The sequence below is a fragment of the Drosophila sechellia genome, chromosome 3R (assembly GCF_004382195.2).
Source record: "Drosophila sechellia strain sech25 chromosome 3R, ASM438219v1, whole genome shotgun sequence".
NCBI classification, from domain to species: Eukaryota; Metazoa; Arthropoda; class Insecta; order Diptera; family Drosophilidae; genus Drosophila; species Drosophila sechellia.
Window position 1 is genome coordinate 17888693 of NC_045952.1, and position 26109 is coordinate 17914801.

At 42.0% G+C, this 26109-nt stretch overlaps 1 protein-coding gene across 2 annotated transcripts in view; it reads left to right on the plus strand.

Moving 5' to 3' along the window:
• Nucleotides 1-26109, plus strand: part of LOC6606944 (homeobox protein homothorax) — a 102004-nt gene that overhangs the window by 16502 nt on the left and 59393 nt on the right. For both annotated transcript variants that reach the window (XM_002031702.2, XM_032722038.1), the window contains exons 4-6: nucleotides 4036-4086; nucleotides 6167-6217; nucleotides 11713-11898. In XM_002031702.2, coding sequence (XP_002031738.1) covers nucleotides 4036-4086; nucleotides 6167-6217; nucleotides 11713-11898 — 288 coding nt within the window. The remainder of the gene's footprint in view (nucleotides 1-4035; nucleotides 4087-6166; nucleotides 6218-11712; nucleotides 11899-26109) is intronic.

Sequence of the window (26109 nt, forward strand, 5' to 3'; positions counted from 1 at the left end):
GGGGACTTACCCCCACCATTAGGCCTCTGCATTTTGGCTATTGAGCAAGCTTTTAGGCACCTAAGCGTGGTTCCATTTTCCCATTGTGTAGGTGTGAGAAACCCGATATGGTTTTGTCTCGATTCGAGTTGGGTCTAGTTTCATTTGATTTTTTTTTTCACTGTTTGAGGTAAGTGCAATTTTGCAGTGACTGAGCAAAGATACATAGTTCTAACGATGTTTTTGCGGTCACAACTTTTGTTCAGGTCTAGACAAGATACTCATTTTCCCGATGGAAACAGAAACAATCTTTTAGCCGAGTTTATGAAAAATGTATCTCGGCCATATCTGCATCTTCTTCGGGCTGTTACTTTAATTTGGTTTGTTTTCCTCGGGCCACAGTAAAAATCTTGATAACAGACACTCGCATAGATGTTGCGCTTTCTGTTTGTTTATACTAATGTTGAAAAGGGGCAGGGAAACCCGCATGCGGCTGGCGCCGTGGCACGCAACATGGAAATGAAAATAATAAAATGCGGCTACGTGCTGCAATTTAGGCGCCTCGCTCTTCGTATCCCCCGCTGACTTTTGGCTCCGCAATTAGATCAACTAATAATAGGGCGGGATTCTCCAGGGATAGTAGTTGCAGTCTCCGTTCCAGGTCGAACTTTGAACTGTTCGGGTTCATAGCTGGCACCTAATTAATGGGGAAATATTTATTAGCATATCTAATAAAATAAATTATTATCGATAAGCCTCGTTAATTTGAAGAGATAACCAGTCGGCCAAAGTTCATGCTTTACAATTCAGCCGATGACTTGTTCCCGCCTTTTTTGTACCTTTTGCGAATCTTTTCGTCCGGCCCTTTTCCTTGGTATTGGGCCGTGTTATCACTGTTATCACTGTTATCACTGCACTCTTTTCTCAAGTGGGCCCGAGGCTCAATTGCGATCGACAGGCGGCTTCTGACGGCAGCGACAACTCAAAATGCTGGCTACTGTGCGCTGATTCCAAAAGTCGGTGGTGCATAAATTGCTTTATGGCCCAGTCCGGTGGTACGGGTCTAAAAACTCTGGCTGGGAGTGGGGGCTTTATGGCCAACAGCCACCACATTACTCAAGTGCCTGCAGACCAGCAAATACATATGTGTATACCCAACCGGCCGTACTATTGTCCCTAGTCCGGGGCTATCTCCTCGCTGGCTCGGAATGATTTTATAGCCAAGCGACCTGGCCATAAAATCATGCCCAACCGTGTGTATTGGCATTATAAAACGAATATAGTCCGGCTGGAACGAATGCTTTTATTTTGTGTCTTTTTACGAACCCAGATTTAGTTGCTCAGTTTTCGCTTTTCTCGCCTTTCCGATAATTGCCTGAGGAAATTTCTTGATTGAATCATAATTTGAGCAAGTTCTATAGAATCGTATTGTATACATAGTTTTTATGACGGTGTATGATAGCACGTGGTTGATGAAATGGTACTGATTTCAAAATTCCCCCATAATCGCGCGCGCGGGAAATTTATGACCACCTACGCCAACCGAGTTTCGATTTTTATTTTATTTTACTTAAGATTTGTTTTTTTATTTGTTTTTGTTTTTTTTTTGGTGTGTTGTATCTTTGAGGCCAGCGATTTGGAGACGCGACATTGTAACCCTGTTGCCGGTTGTATAATTGCATTTATTGGCATCATAAAAAAGGCGCTTTGAAGAGCAGTATCTAAACAGTAGTGATTTCTTTTCGCCCGTTGTCGCAAAAAATATGAAGTGAATAAATAAAAAATCAACAACGGAAAACAGAAATAGAAATTTATGAGGTGCTCATGTGAAACTGATTACGAATGGGGTTCGCTTTGGGCTCTCAGGTTCCGATTTTGCTACTTTTCTATTTTTTGTTTTATTTTTTTTTTTTTGTTTTGAGGCGCGTGACGATTTCCGCAATGACTCGATTTGAGACTGATTCGAATTAAAACTGAACTATAAATACAAAATTGTCAGCTGCAGACGCCCACGCAATGCAGCGGCAGCATGTTGACAAAACTGTTTTTGGGGAAAAGTTGGGGAAAATCATTTCGTTTTTATTCCCATTTCCCATTTCATTTTCACGCCCCAACTGCCGAACGTATTCCGCGTATTTATAGACTTGTCTCATGCTGTGCATTTTAGTAGTTGCCCGAATGATTTATATATTTTTAAAATCATCCCGTTCTCGTCTCTCATTTTCGGCGAAGAATAACTTCAAATAGGATGGACCGCGATGTGTTCAAGGTTTCGGGGCAGCCATTTTTTTTCTTTTAATTTTTTTTTTGAAAAATAAAAAGGCCAACCTCCGGTGGTAAAGTGCGTGCAATATAGGCCCGGCCAACATCTTTGGCCGACTGCTTTTCTGCTTTTCATATCAGTTAAAGCCAAAAGCGCGAGCCTGCATAGTGAAACCAGTTTGGCGAGTTCGCATTTTATCTGTATCTCCGGCGTGTGTGTGTCTGTGTGTGCAACACCACATCAGCCAACCAGCATTTGAAAATGCAACATAAAAGCCAACGGGCAACAACTTTTGCAAAATACCCAACACGCAACTTGGCTCCCCGCATTCGCCCCTTGTGTCCACTTCCATTTTTCGATCGCGACTCTTCAATGGCCGTGCTTTGTGTTTGTTATTATTGTATGTAATGTGTAGTATGGCATGGCATGGTATGGTACTCACAATGGGGCGTTTTTCTCATACGACCATTTCGTACAATGGTGTGGAAGTGCCCACATATCTAGATACAAGTCTTCCAAGTCTTTCCCGCCTCGCCGTCCGTGTGCAAAGTGTGTAATTATTAGCTGCACATGGCTCAGTTGATATCAAATTGCCGTTACTGCCTTGGACCGCTGGAGTCGAACTCGGACTCGATTCTGTGTGGGTTTGCTATATCTGGAAGATCATTGTTGCAGGAGCTGCAGGAGACACAAAGCTTTTGTTGAAAACAGCTAGCTTTCTAGCCGATTGGAGAATGCCTCACAGTATCCCAAGTGTGGCCATGCAAGTATGTTCTATAATCAGTGTGGCCTTGTTTGATTGTGTTGTGCTTGTTAGATTACATTTTCAATGTTGCCTTAATCCTCTCATTGGCAATCCACAACGGGAGATCAGCCCGTAACTCCTTTCAAGGTTATGTCTTTTATCCCCGGAACAATGAAAAACCCAATCCGTGGACCTCCTGCCTGTCGGGCAACCTTGTTGCACATTACTGGGTGGTCAGCCAACAACAACTTTGCACAAAAACACAAGTAACACATAAGCATTTGGACAAGGTCAGGTCCGTCGACCATTATATAAGATATCGCAGCGGGTGTTTGTCGGCGATATCTGTTTATCTAACGACTGAAGACCGAAAACTGAAGACCCGAGCTCGTCTCGGCCATTTATTGTGGCTCAGTTCCGTGAGAGCCAACACACCAACGCCAAATACACAAATCCAGCAAAGAGTCGGAGTTCGACAACGGATTTCAAATAATTCGCACAGCATTTGGATGACCTTCTCGGTCGGTCTGTGTGGCATTTTATCTAGCCAGATATTGCCTTTGTGATCTTTATCTAAGTGTGTGGTTTATTTTTATATCTCTGTGTGTTCGGGATTGCTATAAAAGCGAGAATCTCTTTTATGGTCACAGCGAGTCGCATCGTCACCTCTTCGGGCTCTGGGGTCTGGGTTTTTGGCTTTGGGTCCGTTGATGAGCTGATGAGCACAAATGTTGCGTTTCCCATGCTCGCCGTGGAACCGATTTGCTTATGGTTGCTGTTGTAGTTTTATAATGTGTACAATATTTTGGTTTGGCAAGAGCTTATCGGCCACCAGGCCATCATAAAATGGCAAAAAAGAACCAAATAAACGAGAAGTGTGGTCGGTTGGATAGGAGTCGCATGTTCGACCAGGACAGCTGGCCGTAGTCTGTTGTACAGAGGGGAAAAAACCTCTGAATAGAAAAAACTATAAATATTAAAGAAATATTTTTCATTGTGTAAACTTAACACTTACTAACCATGTCCTTCTCATTCTTTCTCCTTGCAGATAAGATCACAGAAACCCTATTATACCGCAGATCCCGAAGTCGACTCACTGGTAAGTACGAAGAAAAAAAAAACGAAAAGCATAGCTGGCAACAAAGTTGCACAGCCTCCTTAGCAGCAAGTTGCCAAAGCCAAAGATCATGGCTATTTTTTTTTTATTTCTCTCCCAGAGTGCCCTTGTGTGTGTGTGTGTTTGACTGTGTGCATCACCTTGACCCAAAACAAAGACGACAATTGAATAATTTTCTTTTATTTAGAATAAATCACAGTGAATTTAGCAAAAGCCACAGCCAGCGAACGCAATTTATGAGCATTTGTTCGTCAGACCGAACTGAGTTGTTTAGTCATTTTATTGGACAGCGTTGCCATACTTTTCGCTCTTGCTATTTGCCTGCTCTCGGGGGATATAGTAGTCCATGGGCGATGGCGATATCGGGGCATATAGATGGGGGGAGTCGAGCAACGAGCGAACCCATGCGAACGACAATATGAAGCAGAACGATTTAATGATGCATATGACATTTTTGCACTCTCTAAATGGGCTGCCTGCCTGCCAGCCTTGGGTGTGCAAAGAAAAATATAAGTAAAAATGCAAAAAAAAAAAAAAAACGATGCAAAAAGTAACAACAATGGAGCCAACGGCTTGGCTTTAGCGGAATATGCATTGGCGATCTTGGGCAGAAAACGGGGGGCTGAATCCAAGGCAAATGCCAGCAGCACAACCTTGACGATGATCATGATCGCCGCTCATGATGAGCTGAAATCTTCGAGGATCATCACTATAGTTTGGGGCGAACGGAACTCATGCTAATCTGCCAGAGGAAATGATCGTTAAAAGGGCATCCAGATTTTTAGCACTCAAATGGGGAACTCGTTTATGACAGAGCCAGCAGTAAGGAAACGAAGTGAGTCAGTGGTGTTGAGTTGGGGGATATATATATAAAGTAGAGCTTTTACATTAAAATTCATTTAACAAATTTTGCTCAAAACATCCGTAAACATCCTCTAACCACCCATGTTAGGAATAAGCCACAAACACAACCGCCTCAGCCGATCCTTCTCGCTATAAATCTTTTAAATCTTTTTCCCGGCATTCCTCAGCCCGAGGAGTCATAACAATTTTTATGGCCATGAGTTGGGAAGTGCGGGAAACGTTGGGGGGCCAAAAAGAGATCATTTCGGAGGCAGCAGCATCCAGCTGAATGTAAATCAAGACGGAAATGCCGCGTGCAAAAAGTGCAAAACGAGCCATGCAATTGGCTAGCAGCTAAGCTAAAGTCGGATGAAAAAAAATCCAGACGGATGGTGCACATATAGACATATATGTACATATGTGTGCATACATATGGCAGAGAGCCGAGAGTCTGGCGGAGTATAAAGAGATTATGGGCAAAACTAATTTTAATTGCCGGCAGTCGTAAATGTGTCACTCACTTACCCACTCACTCACGGCGGAGTTTCCTCTGGTGGCCCTAATTTTATGCACTTGCAGATTAGTTTATTAGTTGTAGTACAAAATCACTGAAAAACCCCCGAGTTCCTCCCGCCATTTCCCCCCCGCGCCACTTGCATATGTCCCTCGTGCATAGATCGTCTTGGCCATGGCCGTGTGTCTATCTTTTGGCCCGCTCGCGTCTGCGTACTTTGGCCATAAATCATTTTGGCATGCCACTCTGTGGTTGCCACTCCCCCCGCGTGCCACACATCCCCTTTATCCGCTATCGTGTTTGAACATTTAAAAGTGCATTTAGTAACACTCACTTAAAGGAAGAGGCAGAAATAAAAGAAACCCCTTGCTATAAAAATGTTTATGGCATGTCTTGGGTTAAAATGGAATTCCTGGCAGCAGTAGCCGCAACAATAACCAAAACCAAACAGGCCACACAGCAGCAGTTAGCAGCATCGTAAAAATGTCAAATGTCAAAGTGATGTTTTAATTAGCGGTCTGGTCACACCAGCAATCATTTCAATGCCTGTGCGTTTGCGAGTGTGCAAGAGTGTTTTGTACAACAAAATTAAAATATTAATTGCAAGTTTGTTTCGCGATTAATCTGAATCTCATGAGTTTGGTCACTTCCATGTTACATGCTTATATTTTACCCTACTAAACTTTTCTTCTCCTTTTCTTACAGATGGTGCAAGCAATACAAGTACTTCGGTTTCACCTTTTAGAATTAGAAAAAGTAAGTAACGATTTTCCATTAATTTTTCTTACCTTAACTATGCCACTTAAGTCAGCTTAAACATTGCCATAGCTTTAATATCAAAGTCTATTTATGCAACCTCATCAAAGCGGGAGAAAAAGCAGCATTTGTTTAGTCATTGCAATTAACTGAAAAAGCCAGAGTGGCAAGCCGGGCCAAGTCGCAGTCGTCGGCAATCATTTATCAACGCCCCAAAAAGACCACCCAAAATGTTTAACCAGGAACCCAGGACCCAAAAACACAGTCTCCAGCCGGCAGGCCCATAAATAAAACCGGGTCCAAAACGCCGGGGCGAAAAAAGCAGGCAAATAGTTGCCAACGGGCGCGCATTTCAATTACCAACATTTGTGTTGACATTTTATTGAGCCATGTTGCAAAGGGGGTGCAAAGGGGCCAAGGGGACACATGTATAGTTGCCCAGCAGGCGGCCACATATATATGTATATGTATATACTTACATATATATGTATCTGCACATATCTGCAGTTGGTCTAATACACTTGCAAAATGTCTAAATTAAAGGAGCAATGCAGCAAGAAGAAAAAATGCAGCTGAAAATTGAATTAATTGCCAATCAAAGTGAAATATTTGTTTGCGGGGCAGAAGGGGGAACAGGATGTGGGCCTAGACCACAAATATTTGGCCAGCGGCAGGTGTTTTCTGTAGTTGGTTACAGTTTCATGCGTAAGATAAAACAAAAAACGGAAAAAAGGCACATTTTTTCGAAAACAATGGAATGCATTCAGGTTTCGGCATCTCTTTTGTTGTTGATACATGAGGTGTGATGACTGCAGGGACTTCCCCTCTCGCCACGATTTTCAAACATAATTCCTAGATAACGCAGTCACATTAATTATTTTCCCAAGTAAATTGAATGCGTGGGGAAGGTTTTAAGCCGAGAGGGTTCTCGCTGCCACAACACCTACTTGATTATTAGACACTTTATTGTCTAAATGGAAAAATTACAGGTTGCCTAATTTGTTTTAATTTCAAATAATATGCAAGCAGCGGCTTCGGGTGCGTGTCTCCCAGTCTGTGACTTAATGGAAGTTGTTCCTCAAACGTGGTCGTAATTAATGCCGGCAAACCCCCTCATTTCTGTATTTTGTTGTATTTCATTTGTTGTATTTGCTGTATTTAGTTGCTGCTGCTGTGCTGAGAAAATTAATTAGGCAAATGCGCAACGAAGCGTTGAGCGAACCTAAACCTAAACCGAAACCGAAACTGAAACCGAAACCCAGAGTCGGAGCCGGAGTTTAAGTCACTGAGGCTGAGAGCTAAGCCGGCCAGAAAACCCGTCCGAAAGCCGCTCTTCACTCTTTTTTCAATTAAGTCTTAAGTAAGAAATTATGCAAAACATTCTACACGAACCGAAAAAACCGAAGCAGAACAAGGCGAAACACTCGGTGAATATATAGTGGAGTGGAGCTGGCGGATCATTAATGGAGATTGCTTAAAATACGAAGAACATGGATACCATCGACTTAGAAGTCCGATAGTAATCTAAATACACATTTAAGATTTAACTCTTGCCTGATGCCAGATTACTGGCCATAATGCAGCCACTATCTTGGCCCTGCACTTGACCCAAAGTCGTTTGCTGTGGAATGCAGCGACTGTCTGTCGGCTTCTTTTTGTGGCGAGAGACCATAGAGACCATGGATATATGGGCTAATGACAGCGAAAAGGAATCGAACGAAGAAGAGTCAATCAAGGCGCAATTAGTGGCTAATCACCAAACGCTTTCTAAGCCCGCGAAAGCAAACAAATGCACAAAACTAGTGCAGTAAGCCAAGTTAGTCAGTCAGTTGGCCAGCTGCAATTGGTTGCACCCTGTATAGAGAGCCAGAATCGAGCAGAAAAAAAAAACTAAAACAGCCAAGATCTTTATCAACATCACAGCAGCGGCCGAGACCACGACAGGTTTTTGTTTTGTCATTTGTCACTCACACAGCTTGCGACACACACGAAACCAACAAAGAACTGTAGCAACTTGTACTGAAAAACGTAAAATCGAACCCAGAAAAAAATAAAGCATAAAAAGCACACTCATTTATATGCAGCCAACAAAATGCAGCGGTCGATTTTTTGTGTATAAAATAAATATATAAATGCAAAGAACAAAACGACAAAAACAAAAACACACAGCTACAATGAAATACAAAATATACTTAAATAAAATGTGCGGGTTGACTTGCAAAAAAAAAGGGGAAAAAATACTGAAAAAACATACAACATCTATATGGGAGCGAGTAAATGTATATCTGTATCTGTGCATATTTGTTGCCGCTGCTAAAAACAACAACAGCGAACAGAATCAGTTAAAAAGACGTTTTCAAGACTTGTGTCTGTCAAAAACTGGTTTGGCAGTCTCAGTTTCTGAGTTTCTCAGTCTCGGAGCTCCAGGCTTTGGGGCCCCAGTCCCCAGTCTCCAGCATTTTAGCTCCCCACAGCACACGGACAATTCTCGTCACAGAGTCACATGCAAAAAGAAAATAAGAGAAAAAAAATAACCAAATAAAAAAATACAAAATAAAATACAGAGAAAAAATCAAGCAGGCAGGCAGGCATTGCAATTGACAAACAGACAGTGGGACGGTGGGACAAACCGACTGATGGACAGATGGACAGTGGGACAAACAGACAAACGGAGACGCAGGCGGAGACACAACACGTTGGGTTAGTTGCACACGCTTCTCCGCCAGCGGGGGGCATGGGTATCGGATCGGGGAATCGGAATAGGAATCGGAATCGCTTGGGTTAATGCCGGCATGGGGGCATAACAGAACCCACAACAACAACAGCAAGAGCAACAACACCGCCAGCAGCAACGATTTGGGGGCCTTGTTTTGATGGCTTGGCCAAGATCGCTTCGGGATCTCTCGCTAAAAAACACCAGCAACATCACCATCGACAGCTGTGTACTTTTGGCTTTGGCGATGATGCAAGCTGAGGGATGCCAAGAGACAACTGATGATGACTTTCGAGCACTTTTTTGGGCTGAGAAAAATATATCAGAAAGTGAACTCAGATACTCCGTTTAGCATAGTAGCCATCACACGTTCTGTGAGGCAAAGGAGGTCTGATCTGAAAGAACAGCGTTGATAAACTATTATGGCCACTTATGCAATTCGTACTGCAATTAATTGCACTGCATTTAAATGTCAGAGAGAGCACACTAAACTTGTTAGACGGACTGTGTGCTGTGTGTTGGAGGTTGCGTGCGGGGACTTTTGGATGGGGGAATACTAGTAGTACTCATATAGTTCAAGCTATCTATGAGCGGAAATCGAGAATTACCACTGCGCAGATTGGAGCGATTTGCATCGAGATTAGAACGGAGGAAGCTGCCAGGGAGGAGTGAGGCTGGACGGGCGGGAAAAGCCGATGTTGCTGCTGTGAAAAGTTTTGCTTAACAGGATGTACAAATGAGCGCCAGCATTTACAAGCAACGCCCTCCGGTTGCTGCCGTTGCCACTGGCCATGTCCGCCAGTCGCCCTTGTTGCTCGTGCGGCCACCCAATGTGCAACAGCAGCAGCAACAGCAGCAGCAACAGCAATGTGCAACAGCAACATGGGGCCACTGGCAGTCATAAATATCGCAATGAGCCGTTCGAAAATGTCACATACAATGCTGACAAATTAATCAAAACTTATCAGCCAGCCGGCATCGAAACTCCGCCAGTCTCCGAAGGGCCACAACTTGCAGCAGCAACAACAGCGCAGCAACAGCAGCAGCAGCAGCATCGCATAAACATATCAATTTGGTGGGCGCCCTCATGTTGCATGTGCATGTGCGGCAACATGTTGCTGGCGCGCTAATTGCACGCTTTATGGATATTGTTATGGTCACTTTGACAGCTACCAATGCAATCATAAGACCGCCACGAGACGAGACTCCTTCGCCAGCAACATGTTGCTGCTGCCGGGGCAGCTTATCAGCGACGGCGACAAATTTGACATTGTCCTGTCATAAACCAGTTGCTGTAGGCCCGTTGTTCTTTTTATCATATTTTTGCAATTCGTTGTTGTTTTTTTTTTGGCCTTTGCGTATATTTTTTCGGTGACAATAACATTGAAAGCAGCCTGCAAACGAGTTTGGCCAGTTTGGGCAATGGGCAACAAGTTAATAGCCTGGCTGTTGCAGCTTTTGCAGGCCAAAAAACGTACAGAAAAGAAGCAGAAGCAGAAGCAGCAGCAGCAGCCGCAGCAACAACAAACAATTTGCATAAGCAACGCGCACTTTTTCGTAAATTAAATGCCTGGCCCGGTTAAATGGAGCACCCTGTTGTTGCTGGTGTTGCCGGTGTTGCTGGTGTTGCAGTTGTTGCTGCTGTGTCTGCCAGCCATGGCCCAGTGCAATTAATTTCTTTTTAGCCGTGGCGGCGGCTGCATTCCTCTCTTTGTTGCTGCATATTTGCATATATGCCTGACTCACACTCACTTTGGCCTTATCGCATTTGTTTTATCACACACACACAGCACACTCACACTCACAGCAACAGCAACAACAGGGCCTTAAAAACGCATTCTGTTTGGGCCAAGTCTTCATGGGCCTTTTGCCTCTTGCCTTTTTCCCGCTGACGATGACGCCAGCGATCCTCCACTCCATGTTGCTAATGCGAGTGTTGCACGTGCTGCTGTCTCATGTTGCTGCTTGCTCTTGGCCGGCTGGTTATTTGGCTGAAAGTGTGCCCCGGGGCTAAGCTGCCTGCCTCGTCTCGTTCGGCTGGCCGGCTGGCTGACTGGCTGGCCACTTCCTTTTCGGCCAGTGCATTATTTCGTACCTCTATGCATATTTATGGACCTTGGTTAGCAGCTAAAGCCGCTGCCTCAGCCATTTTTGAGTGCCATCATCATGTTCACGGGCCTGGGCGATGGAGTCGCCGTCCGAAGTTGGAGTCCGAGTTTTCAGGTAACGCATCAAAAGCAATTTGCATGCCATTTGCTGGGGAGGGAGGGATGGGCAGATCGACCAACCGGGATGAGCAGGTTTCTGGTTGGGGCAAGAATGCGATGGCGCTTAGTGTATGGCAATGTTTAAGCTGGCTTCAAGTGTAGATATAAGCTATGAGTGAAAACTAAATATCAGCGATACCTTACATATGCAATATTTACTTGTCACTGCGTTCTAAAATGCATTAAAATACTTACTAACGTACAAAAGACGTATATAAATCGAAACATTTATACACACTATTGGCTACACGTTCAGCGTCTAATGTGCTTTCGTTACTATTTTAAATGTTTTTTTGTACATAGCATAAGGATCCAATTTAGATATAAGCCCCCTGAAACATATCACACTGTCTGATGTTTTCAGAGCACCCCGTCTAGAGTGTAGCACCAAAAGAACCCCCCTTTAAATGCACCCCGCCCCCGCCCCTGAAGAAAACGACTCAAAACTGATGATCTCTTCTCTCTCTCTTCTCTACCACCTTCTCTGCCTTTTTCGCGGGGTTGTCTCGTTGCAGGTACACGAGTTATGCGATAACTTCTGTCATCGGTATATATCGTGTTTAAAGGGTAAAATGCCAATAGATTTAGTGATCGACGAACGGGACACCACCAAACCACCGGAGTTGGGATCGGCGAACGGAGAAGGGCGCAGCAACGCCGACTCCACATCGCACACCGATGGAGCTAGTACACCAGACGTTGTGAGTACCCCCTTCGCGGGAGCACATGGTCCTATATTGGCGAGCTACAATGCGGTGGTGCACCCATGTTCGTAGTACGATAACGACCTTCTTGCAAAAACGAAGCGGGTGCTCACAATGCCCTGGGATTAAATGAATCAATAATAATAATTGCGATCAATCAATACGAAATGCCAATCGAGCGAATAACCGAGCGATAACCACAAAAAAAAGAAAGTAAAGAAATGAATGTTGCTGCACACTGTTCAAGCAAATTAAGTAAAATTAATTCACTTTGTGCGAAAACAAACATAATATTAATATTGATGAATTCAAATCCAAATCCGAACGCAGAAGAAGTTGTACGTCATTATGAACACACACAAAACACCCACAAACACATTGTAAATTAGTCCAGAATCAGTAAATGAAAACAAAAAAAGCAAAAAGCGAAGAAAGCCCAAAACAAAAAAATACACACACAAAACACAAAAATATATTAATAAATTCAGAAATATACAGAATCAAGCGAAAGGAGAGCAGAGGAATTTCCTAGCCGGAGCAGCAGCAGCAACACCAACGGCAGCAACATGCAGCATGCGGCAGCAACATCGCCGGCCAGCAGCAGCAGCCGAGGACAGTAACCGACATGAGTGACTAACCAGCGACAAACGAGCTTCCAAGAGGCTTCGGCCACAATCCGAACCGAAAAACACAACGAACCGACTCCACGAACGACCAAACCGAACTGCGAACCACGAATCACTAGTGTATCTTGCGGATGCGGATACCCATTAATGTTGCTATCGCTGCCACGGCCAGAATTTGTTTGCTCTCCTCTGTGTACAGTAAATGCCATAAATATAAGTTCCGAAAAGCACTGAGGACAGCCGTGGCCAGGGCCGAAGTGAGTACACTTTTGCCTGCCCCACGCGCCTTCCCAGTTCATCTCACGCCCTCTCGAAAAACAGAAAACACGTAAACACAACAAACATCAGTTTATATATCTCAAGCAGATTGTAAATGATAAAGATAAACAATACGAAACAAAAGCAACTGAGCAACAATAATTAGAGCAACAAACAATTTCGCTTAATTTGTAAAAAGTACCAACAACTAAAGAAACAAGAAAGCCAGATAAGAAAAACATAAAGTAATTGAGAACTAAATTACAATGAACCATGTTCCAGAACTTCGTTTTTGCAAGAGGCCCATATAGCTCGCCAATATATTATTAATTATTATTAACAAAAACCCAACACTCACACACACCATTAACCAACTATTTTTGATTATTTTTCTTTACTTAACCCACACTGAACACCCTCAAAAAAAAAAAATACAAACTACCAACCAACAAGAATTGAAGTAATGAACTTATATTATGAGAAAGTTTACTAACCCCAAAACTAACCAATTTTTAACAATTTTACATATGCACATAACTCTATATAGAGTTCTATATAGAAACTATATATAAATACCCACAAATACGCATATATTATATATGTATACTGATATGATATGATATACGAGAGCTGGCCTGACTTTTCTTCCCTGATCCTCATCGGGTACAGTCAGTTAGACAGTGGGATCGATGGGCTCGCTCATCGGTTTTTGAGTTTGTAAACTTGTAAATACTTGACATCCCCCGTCCCTCCTCTCTGAACAATAACAGCAACAACAAGCAGACACTGACAGCCAAAAACAAAAGCTTAACTACATAAAACAGAAAACAGAAGAATACAAATACCAGACACACAGAGTATACGAGTATACCCCAACATTTCTAAAATCTCTCTCTATCTATATTACGAAAATTCTTACGTAAATCTGTGCCAATTACTTGGAAAATGATCACAGCCCAGCACCCAAGACTTTTCACCGCTGGAGGAGACCTATGCCAGCTATCGCATCAAACACGAGGCGGACTTTTAGTCCCGCCCGACTTTTCCCCTTCGACCCCTCAGCAGTTCTCTATGAATATACTGAAAATCGATCTAATATAGAGATAACGCTTAGCCATGTAGTTTGTAACTAAAGTCAAGTCTAGGCTGCGCTTAAAAGAATTCACTCGCAAGTAAAAGAGAGAGGAGCAAATGCTAAAAGTATAGTTAATTCCTAGAAACTTCTAAACATATTTTCTATGCTTAGTTTTAAATTTTTTTTTCTATATGTTTTCGGGAATTATTCACTTTAGCAAACGTGTATACGATTTTTCAAAAACAAAACGTCCTTTTTCCCTCCCCGTGTTTTACAACACTGGAGCGAACTTGCCAAATAATAAATAATCGCAAAAAAAAAACGCTAAATGAGAATATTAACTATTTTCGTTGAACTTTTTTGTTTAACTCTGAACATGCAACGCATATACGTAAAAAGAGATACCAGAAAAGAAACCCCAACCTGAGTTCAAATGAAAAGTATACGAATAAAACTTTATGGTTTATTAAATAATGAAATCGAAACAAAAACTTAAAGTTAATTTAATTAATTGAGGATTGCAATGCGCCTATACGAACGACATTTTAAATGAGCCGATACCCTTCAAGAACAATGATATACGTAAATCAACAGCAACAACTAAAAACTAATCAAACTTTAAGCATTTACTAAAGCAAATCGATACTACTATTATAAAATAAACATAAAAGGAGAAAGCTAATGTAATTTAATTGAATTAGGGAGCCGTGGAGAAACTTAGAGATCCCACGCTCTCCTCCCCCAATTGTATACTATAGCGTACGTTATATAGTTCTTAGTCAGACCCCAAAATCCCCAATTTCCCCTCACTTAGGAGTTGTATGCTAGGCGAACCCCTAAGCTTGCAAGCGAAACTCAAAGATACGAAAATCGTTAGCAGCAAACCCCTCTTCTAGCTACCAAAACCAACCAACAAAACACTTTCTACTGCTAATTTCTACTACTATTTTGAGTTGTAGACCTACTAAACCAACAAAACTACAAAAAATGTACTTAAATCGAACTGCGAACAGTCGATCGCAGTTCTTCAGCTATATGGGCAGTCATTTGTATACTTAGACTATAGTTGAACCGATTCCCAGCGGTTTATTATAGCCAACTAACTAAAAAACAACAACAACGTGAAAAGCTTTTGTACTATTTTTTCAAAACTACAAAACGAAAACTTCTTGCAAAACTATAAAAAATTTGCAACAAAAAAATTAAAATAGTTGTTGTACTTTGTCTCAAACCCAGAAAAACAAAAACTTGTATGTAAGAAACTAAAATTAAACATGAAAAATTGCTGTAATTATGTAATAATTTTTCTGTTAGCATAATTCGCCGCTTTTTAGTTAAAAACAAATCAAAACACTGTTGCAAAAAAGGAGAGAAAATACGAAGATGAACACTTTGTTTCCTATGAGTTTAGTGTGAGCTTTTTGCATTTCGTTAAATATTATTTTTAATGATTTTTGTATTAAATGTTTTGCTACCAAAAAAATACAAAAATGAAAAAAAGAAGCAAAATTTTTATTGTTGCATTGTAAAAATAAACTAAAAATACAAACACAAATACTGAAACTGAAATACGTAATTGCTTTAGGTGATATTTTATAAAAATATAACACAAGTAAAAATAATAATAAAGAACTAAGATTAAAAAATGATGCAAAATATATACGTAATATGTTTTAAAAATCGAAAGAAGGCGCTTTTTTGCTTTTTACTATTTTTAAAATATAAAATAAATAAATAAATTAACCATAATTTGAGCATACATTTTTTAATAATTATTATTATTGTTTTTACAAATAAAACGTTTTATTTAGTTTTTAGCAAAATTGTAAAATGAACGTAAATGTTAAAGGAAATGGAGAAGAGAAAACGCAATCAAAAATTGAGAGAAAAGAGAAAAGTAAAATGAAAATCCAACACAAAACAACCAGCAACTTCTATACGATATACGAATACATTTTAATGTAATATTTTTAATTATTTATATGTATACTAATAATATAATTAAAACAAGGAAAAACAAAAACACAGAAGAATTAAGTAAAAACAAAAAACTACAGAGTAAAGTTTAAAGAGTTAGCCAATAAATATATGAAACAAACGAAGAAACAAAAACAACAAAAAAACCAAAATATATTTGAAAAGTATAAAACAAAATGAAATCGATTTTTTTCTGGCTACACTAGTTTATAAGCAAGCATGGATTTTAGGACTCCTCCCAGAATCGAACTGGGAGCATTAAGATGCAATTGAAGATCACCATTCATGGATATTCCACCGACGAAACCAAAGAAGGATGACTATTAAAAAGGATACAACATTTTTCCATTCTTTCAGCTGGATTTTCAGATCACCTTATTGCGGATGGAGCTCAAGATGGATATATATGTACTGCTTAGGGACTTTTACTTTTCAGCCGCGTTTGGATACGTCTTATTCGTTTTACAGATCCAGATGGTAGTGCATTATATCTTTCTTTAGGGGTTTAGGAAAATCAAATCGGAATTTTCGATTATAGATTTTCGAAACTACCTTAAGAGAGCTTTACTACATTGCTCTCAACGATCTTGGAACTTTTATAAATAGGTTCCTAACATACTAAAGATTTTGTGACTTTCAACGCAGCTTAGGGCACTCATACTTATAAAACATATTTTCTCAATCACCTTAATATTGATATATATAATTTACTGCATAACTTCCTTTATAATGCACCTTACAATTATTAGCATTGACTTTTTGAGACATCTCTATATATTACTTACATTCTTTAAAACTGCAACCGAACTCCTCAGATAGTTTCACCCTGCTCAGGAACTGGAAACTGGACACAATTCTGGCTCCTGTTCCATTAGCAGCGGGTGTAAATTGAGAGGAGCTCATCTCGTATTACTTGAAACCCAGTCGAAGGACGAAACCAGGCGGCACGTGTAAGCCGCTTAAAGTGCAGAGGGAGGTTTTCGATCCAGAAAATTGGGGGTGCTGCCCGGGGATCACTGGATAAGTGCGCCAGATCTCAGAAACTCTGAAATTCGAGCAGTGAAACCAGCCCAACCCGATCGTATCGTATCGAATCGTATGGGACAGCTGCCACGCGGGGAAGGAACGTGTGTGAAACACCTTAAATGACTCTTTTTTTTCGGCCGGGCTTATTTTCCCCGCTTTTTTGGGTGCGTGTTAGATGAGTTCGTTCGCTTAATGGTGGCTACATGTAATTTGGCATTTTGCGTGATTGCCCTGGGCGTGTTTCTGGGCTCTTGAAAGTCAAACCAATTCAAAAGGAATTTCCACCGAAGAAAATGCTCTTTCGTGTGGCTTGGGTTTTGTATTAATTTCTCGAGCAACGCCCCAAAACAAACGCAAACAATTTTCCAAGCAGCGCGCGAAGTAACCTATAATTTTAGGGGCATTAAGACAATCCATTCCCTTTCCCAAAACTGACCAACTGGTTTTGAAATCGAAGACCAGGCCTGGTCCGACATAAAAAACAAACCAAACTCGGACAAAAAAGTACGAGAAATACGTAGCAAAGGATCGAAGATTTTGGGGTTTTTGGCTTTGGCTCATTAGCGGCACTCTCACGCGAAGACTTTTGGGCCGAAATACGAGTTAGCCAAAAGGATTTCTTTCTTATAATTTGCTTTTATGCGGTTTTTTTCTGTTTGTTTTTCACTCCTGCGGCTTTCGGCGTCGTCATACTGTCTGCGTTTTGTGGCACAAACGAAACCGCAGAGCAGACTTGTCCCGAAATTTGTGCATTCATTTGTGAAACAAAGAGGGACCATCGCCAAGTCCAAGGCTACAATTAATAAACCAACAGGCCGCAAAAGCCCTACAAATGCCCAAAAAAAAAAATCCACAAAGTTTGATCGCTTTTTTTTGGTGTGGGAAACGAGCTCAGAAATACCCCTGTGTTACATTTAAAATGCATGTACCTAAATGAGTTTATTAAGACAAATTGCTTAAATTAAAATCACATTATATATGATGAATTACGTTGGCTGACAACAGTTCTTCGGCACTACTTCAAGCTGATTGCTGTGCTAATAGACTCCACAAAATACAGGGTACTCAGCGAAACCCAAAGTCATGAGCGCTTGACGATTTCGCCCTTGTGATCCGTCGATCTTTTGTTATTATGTATGAAGTGTCGCGTTGGCAGGAATTTCTCCATCGCACAACCAACAAAAGCAACAAAGGCAGACGATCCACAGACGGTTTTTTGGGTGGTGGACAGGGGGTGACCGCAAAAATGTCATCACTGCTAATGTTTCAATGCAGTTGCCACAAGATTTCGTCTGCGGCTGATCTGATGTTCGTTTTTTGTTAGCTTTCAACGGCAAATTTTCTGACCAGAATTTGGTTTGGTTTTGCCAGGGGAATTGCACGTACTGAAAGCGTTGAATGCGATACCTTTTGGGTCACCAAAATCCTTGGGCGGCGTGAAAAGACATGCCAAACTGACGGCTCTCCCGTTTTATAACTACATATCTGAAATAAAAAAAGGCTTAATCCTAATGAAAATTTTTGCCACACAATGTTAACTCCTAGTCGTAAACATTTTATGGAATATACTATATCTTTTGTCCATTTAACTGTTTTACTCGATTCCAGGAAATCGTAGAAGCTGACCAAAAAACATTTTTGAAATCTTAATGAAATTTTGCTGCTCAAGTGTTGTTGCCTTCAAAGGACGGCGGCCGACAGGAGGAATACTCTACCTGATTGTGTCAACCCTTTTTTTTCTGGCCCTGTTGCTTACGTTTTTGCCACGATTGCGATGGTGGTGGTGCCGGCCAAAAAGTATCAATTCAATGGAAATTTATGCCGTAAAAATGCCACAAGACAAGCCAGCAACAAAAAACACACACTCTTTGTCTTCGACTAAAACATTTTTTCCAATGAACACACAGTTTCGGTTTCATTTTTTGCGTTTTTGGCTTTGTGAAATATTTTTGCACCGAAGCTTCTCTATCTCTTGGCCATTCAACTAAGCTGCAAATCGGTTTAAGAGCTTAGCGAAAAGGCGAGGGAAATTATACAAAGTCCGTTGGACGGTTTACTTTTGTGTCATTAGGCAAATGCAGCACCTCTCCCAGGCTTTTTTTTTGTATTTTTTTTTGCCATGCCCACCTGAGGGAAGCCCTATGTGGGAGCTCAGCTCTGAACAATTACCATTAATTACCTGGCGTATTCGCTGCACTTGGCGGCACCGCAAATAACGCCACTGAAGTCCACTCGAATATCAAAAGGAAAGAGCAGGACAATTTACGCTTGTTTTAAACTCGATTAGTCAGCAGTTGATCCTATCATCGGATCACCCCACCTCACCGTTGATCCCTTTTGACCCCATTGAGTGCTTTTCAATTACCAACACGCAACTGACCACAGAGAAAATATAAGAACGGGGACCGTTAAGTCCGCTTAGCCCGTATTGACCACTTGTAATGTGTAATCGAATCCAGCTTGAAGGGCATCTATTTCCTATGATTCAAATATCAAAAAGGGCAGCCACTGACCGCTGCTAATTGAATTTGGCTCGAGTCTCTTAACCCTTTTCGCAAGGTCCTTAAACATTTGCTGTTGATTGATCAATGTGGTTTCGAAAGGCTGCCCATTTGATGTGTATCAATATTTGCTAAATGTGTTCCCCTTGCATATGGAATGCATTCCATTTTGTCATTGAACTTTTGATTGAAAATTGCTATTTTGCTCTGGTTTTTGGCCGATTTTCCTCTTAGCTAATTTTTGGCTTCGAATCCGACTTGGTCCACTGATTTTCGCCCACATCTTCGAGGACATAAATCACTTGCACTTAAACCCGCTGCTGGCGACGTCTTCGTTTCTATCTGTTTTTTCCCGTCTATCTGTCTGATTGTCTGTTTGCCTTGGCCATTAGGCCCAGTCCTGGATTTTGGCTTATTTTCGGAAGGGTGTCCTTCGGCCTTTGTTGTTCTGCTGGCATTTCTATTGGCCCGGAAGCTGTGCGGCCAACATCTACAAAATAGTCGGCCCAAACTTATTTTCGTGGGGGCAGCAAATTTTTATTGCCTTTTTGTGCTTTATTTCCTGCGCACTATTTTCGGGCCTAAGAAGTTTTCCACGAGGAAATCCCCGGAGTTCTGGAGTGGGGTTCGGCTTTATGCCTGAATGGCGCGCCGAGCATTAGATAATGGTGTTCCTGCTTATTGCTTACATTGGATTTTTCTTTATCCCCACATCTCGGCGTCTTTGCGGGGGATTTTCTATAATTTGCAGGCAGCTTAGCAAATTCCGCAGTGGCCAGGCTTCCGCGGGGGCAGCAAGGAACTAGCCAGAAATAATTTATTGCATATATAATAGCGCACGTGCCACGAAACCCGACTCCTTTGTTTATTTTTTTGTCCTGGCCTATTTTCTCGATTTGTTATACCTAGACAGTCCTTTGATAAATTGCCTTATTTATAGTATAACTATTTTAAAGTAATAATTTTGTTAGAAGAGGGTAGTGTACACATTTAACTCAAACTTTAATTAGCCAAAAGATTTGGAGGGCTGCTAAGTGCAGCTTAACAGAAATTTCAATGGAACTAATGCCGCGTAAATCTCTAAGCTACTTTTACTTGCCAAGTACTCAGAACTGAGAATTCGAATTCTCTGCCCTTGTCTCCAGCTCTCCGTGAACATTTCCCTGAGAGTTCTCTGAGTGCTCGGGCTGCTTATCCGCCAAGACAATTCCCATTTGGGCCACATATGCCCGGCATTATGGGGGGGCATAAATAAAAATGCCTTCCACGCTCGCTGCTAATAAATGAAATATGATGCCACCCGCCACCCTCAATGGAAATGGGAAATTGTCGTAGCTCCTGTTTATTGGCCCGGCCTCAAGTTTTCAATATCGCTGCATATTTCTGCACGGCGACACAATTTCTATATTTTGGCAAATTATTTTCTCGGTCGCGTATTGGATTTCCCCTTGGGCGGCTGCCGAGCAGGGAAAACCACCCACTCAAAAACCCTCTTAGGTGTTCTTCCTTGTTGTTTTTTTTTTTGTGTGGGCTACTGGGATGTGGGCTGTTGCTTTTCTTTGGTATGCGCGGTGCGAAAACAAAATTGACGTCAATTACGCAATGCACACGGGGCGCTGAATATTCACTCCCCGTTTTTACCAGTCAGACACCAGCTTTTCCCGCCTCTCCCGCCTGCTTTTCCTGCTTGAATGCCTGCGCTCTCACTAATCCGCTTCGGGGATTTGGGGAATTCTCGGAGCGGGGCAGATAGCATACTTTTCTGGGTGGAAAAAAGCGCGGGCAACACTTTGCGTCAGATGCTCTCAAGTTGCTGGTTTCGCACCCTCGGCGATGTTGTTGTTCCTTCTGTTTGCCGGGCGCTAATTAACGCATTAAATCATATTAATGTCGCCAAATGTTTCAAAGTCAGCCTGTCTCGCTCTGCTTTCGTATGCTTATTGGGTTTCCTTCGAAGGACTTTTGGTCCTGTCAATAAGCCGGCATAAATGGCCTCTAATGCAATGGCCGATTCGGGTGGGTTTTCCTACTCTCCCAATGTTCCTGTTGTGCCATCTGAAGTAGCTGGTGGTAATGGCCGATTTAATGCTACTGTTTTTGTATTTTAATTATATTCTTGAGCATTCTTTAGTGTAAGAGCATTAGTTGAGAGTTATTTATAGGTATTTGCTATTTAAATAAATGGCTTTGAAGCCAAACTTTGCTACTAAGTATCTGCCTATCTGGTGTACCTAAAGGTTATTTTAAGGCAATATACTTATACTTCTATTTTGTGCAAAGCAGCAACATCAATTTCCGATACAGTTTAGGCCATATTTCCTGTAAAAGCAGCTTTAAGTGCCACTTGTCTTGCCATCGTCTGTCTTTAATAATTCTAGTTCTGCTGGTAGCCAAGATGCTGCTAATGCTGCAACTTATAAAGTATCATAACTTGCTGTCAGCTTAGTTGCTGCTGCTGCAACTTCAGCTTCTGATGCAGAAAAATCACAAATTAATTAAAGAGTCTCGCGCGGTTCTGCTGCTTCGTCTCTCGCACAGCTAATAAAACTTATATAATAATTGTTCATAAAGTGTACAATATTATGTGTTTTCAAACGAGGTTTGGCTGGTCGGCCAGACGAAGACGCTGCATGTTGCATGTTGCTTGTTGCATGCAACGCTCATCGCAGAGACGAGACGAGAAGAGGCGACTGAAGACTGGTGACGAGAGGAGAGGGGAGGAGCAGAGAAGCCATGCCGTGTTGTCAACTATTTCTTCGGTTCATAAAAATTGTTATTAATTGGCACTTAAATGCTCAAACGCAAAAGTTGAGAGACGACGACGACGAACGTTGATGCTGTGTGTTTGTTTGTCTGTCTCCCGAAGCGTGTTGTGAAATTTAAGCTTTTTAGCAGTTGTTGCTGTTGTGCTGTTACTGATGTTGTTGCAGTGTTGCTGCTGCTGCAGTTGTTGCAGTTGTTGTTGCAGCTTGCCGTTCGTTCGCTCGTTGCATGTTAACCTTTGGCTCGCTTGTAATGAATGCAACCGAAACGAGCTGCCGAGGAACCAGAAGAAAGACGCAGGCTGCGGAAGAAAGAAGCTGGCTACAACAACAACAGCAGCTGAAGAGACTTACTTAAAGCTCTCCATATAAATTTCCCGACTTCATGTGGCACTTGTTTAAAGTCCATTTTGTGCACTGCGTGAGTGTTTATTGAATGTCTCTTTCTTTCGAACATTTCCCCTTCCCTTCGCCAAGAAAGCCGAAGAAAGTCTGTCTCCGTGCTGCGAGAAAAATTAATAAAATGCTATAAAATGGCAATAAAACGACAGCTTCATATCATACATATGAATTCAGAGACACAAAGAGTAGAAATGCCACAGTTCTCATTGCTTAAACTGCACTGTTTTAAAATTGAACAATTTATTTATTTCACACATATTGAGCCAAGAAAAAAAAGAAAACTTGTGTCAATTATCAGCAATATTCCACCATATACACACTTAATGCGTTCGTCATAACGAAGCATGACTGTGTTCAACGCTCCGACTGTGTTAAAATCGAATTGCAATCTGTAGGCGCCCCAGCAATGTTAATTAAAATTATAAAAATACGAGAAAATTAAGGCACCCAGCAATGTGCAGGAGAACACCTTGAAAATATAATTTCTGTTTGAGCCAGCAGGCTCCCCACCTAGCGGCCCCTCCCCAAATGAAACAACAACAAGAAGTGGGGGCATCGGTTGGGGAATCATACGAACATATATACGAACGTACGACTATATATCTGAGAGGCTGCCCCGTTGCCATTTTTGGCCGACCGACCGCTGTGAACTGACTGAATGTCTGACTGAGTCGGGTCTTGGATTCGAATTCGATTCCGTTTCCAATTGCCAGCTCGCTCGCCAACTTGGCCGAGTGTAAATGATATATGTGGGCACATCGGGGGGAATCGGGCGGTACAAAGGGGCGCGGACCGCACCGTACCGTCTTGTCTGTCATTTTGGAGCCACACAAAGATCCCAGGCCCGTGGGCTCCGGGGCTCCAAGCTCGCAGACCAGCGCCGAGTGCAAATGACTTATAAGAATTTAATATTTAACAACACAAATCAATTCAAAAATCATCAGAGGGGTGCAGCAAAAAGTGAAATACAAATGCAAAAAACAGGCCAAAAAAAGAAACTCATTTGTTGCAGCTCGGCGAGGTTCGCCGGTTTCCTGGACAAAGTCTCATTTCGGTTCCTGCCCTTTGGTTTTGGTATCACTGAGCAGGCAACGAAAATGAAACTTTAACATTACGTTAAGGAAACGATCCGGCACACAATGTAGAGAAGGGTGGGAGGGGATGGGGGCTGCAGGGTGCCCAGCCCAACCGAGATGATGATGATGATGATGATGAGGCCGGAGTCTGAGCCCAAAGTCGTTAACATGGTGGTCGTTGCCGTATGGTATATGTTGTTGCAGCCTTTTTGTGGTCAGCGCAAAAATTATGAAAAATCTCAAAAAGAGCTGACTGCTTTTTTTCTTACTTCAGGCTTTTGGCCATGGCCTTTGTATGATTTCTTTCTGGCTTCACATCGATTTCGAATTTTCGTATTTCGTATTTTAAAATTGTATTTTTAGTGTCAGCTCCAAAAACTCCGCTTGCCCCGCCCCTCCCCTCCCCGGAAAGGCACAAGGCCAGACATAAAATTAAAAAGACACACAAAGCGATCAAGAAGCAGCAGCCACATCGGCACAAAAGATGCATCTCCCGCTGCGACCCGAAAAGAATCGATAAATAATAATAATAAAATAAGGAACCGAACGCCAGGCGATCGATCCTAAGTTTGCAACAAACAAAACTCACGGAATTCAAACAGAAAAACGGTCTAGCAATCCACAACAAAAATAATTTAAACGCTAATTAAACAGAAACAAAAGTATGCAAAAAATACATTATTTATCAAACCAACCCAGTTTTTAATGATCAAGGTGGAAAGTGATAATTAGCTAACCAATTTGCAAGAGCTCGGTAATATCCCTAAAAATAAATAAATTTTACTAACGTAAAGAAAATAGCGTTAAATTGAGGAGACAAATCGCCCAAGTTGAAGAACTATGCACTCGAAAATTATCGAGCACTTAACACGGTCGTGGCAGAGATTCCGATACGGATTCAGATACAGATACAGATGCTGGTGCAGATGAAGATGCAGAATCGGGATCGCGATCGACCATATTGCATTCGCCACAGAATGGGGATCGATGGGGCGATATATATCGGGGCATATAGAGGGGCTACAGCGGTGACTTCGGGGGCAATCTGTGGCAATACAAACACTTTGCACTCAACACCCATTTAGCTAGGCCGCCTGGCTGATGATGATGATGATGATGTGGCCGCCAGCCGCCAACAGAATTGTTTACAATTCAAAAAGAAAAAGCATAGGAAAAAAGAAAAAAAGGGAATAAAAACCGAAAGAGCGCGGAAAAGTGGGGGAAATTTTGCGATCGATTGCAGCGCGGGCAAAGGAAAAGGAAAAGTGTGAGGAACCGCAGAGAGAACTGTAAACTATTTACAGCCTAGCTGGCTCAATGATTGTTTTGCTTGGGTTTGTTGCTGCTTTTATACAATAAAATTTATTTGATTTCTTTACGCCGCTTTCATGCCTCAGTATTTTCCTTCAATTTTCCCACTTTTCCTTCCCCAGCGCCTCTGCACTTTCGAACGTGAACGCTTCGCTGAGAGCGCTGGGAAGCGGCATGCGGCAAGCGGGAAAATGCGGCACAGGGAAAATGCAGCACGGGGAAAATGCATGGTGATCATCGTGATGATGACGCCAACTTCGGACTGGCGGCGGTCGCTTCGCTTTTATAAAAATAAATTGTTCGCAGACGTAATGATGCGAAAGCAATTGAGAATTCTATATATGCAACTGTCTGTGCATGTGTCTGTGTGTCTATCTGTGTGCCTGCATTTGTTTGTTGTTTGTTGGAATGCGTAGAATTTCAATTGACTGTGGGCCGAGCGAGTGCGAGCGAGAGGGATGTAGGCAATAGAAAGAACCCACTTACACTAAGCTTCCAACTTAAGTCTTATCTCGCTGAAATTTCGAAATGAATTAGAAAATAAGCGTATACAAATATTCACTTTAGATATCTACATTACCATTACTGGCAGATATGTTAGCTCTAGTGCCGACTTACTTTCTCCTTTCAAGCAATTAAACTTAAAGATTAATAATCTAAACCTTTCCTCAAAAAGGTCAGGGTTAGTTAGAACCCGTCCAAAGTCAAATCGCTGTCTGACAACCTTTACCACCTCAATCTCCCTGCTGCAATCGCCAATCTACAGCCCACAGTGATCCTCGCATCGTGATCTCTTCCTTATCGGCGGTGGACCATCGATAATGATTATTTTGACAGGCAACTGACACGACCACGTGATCCCCTTGCCACTCGCTTTTCTGCCCCTGATGTGCCCAGTGTTGGCTAACGATCAACAAACGCAGCTGGAAGCGAGATCTTTTCGATCTCACAGTTGATTGCTCGTTTTTTCGATTCTTTAGAAATCTAGTTTTTTAGGGATGGCCGGACACGCCCCGCAGAACGGCGAAAAAACCTCTACCAAAGAAGTTAATTGTTTGAGATATATGTATGAGCTACCCCCTGCGAGGTAGAGTCGCCGGTGGGAGAGGGACAGCAATAGATATAGAGCTGAGGATTCGGAATCAAAATCAGAACTCGAATCTCATCCTGAACATCCTTCGAGAATGCGCCTGC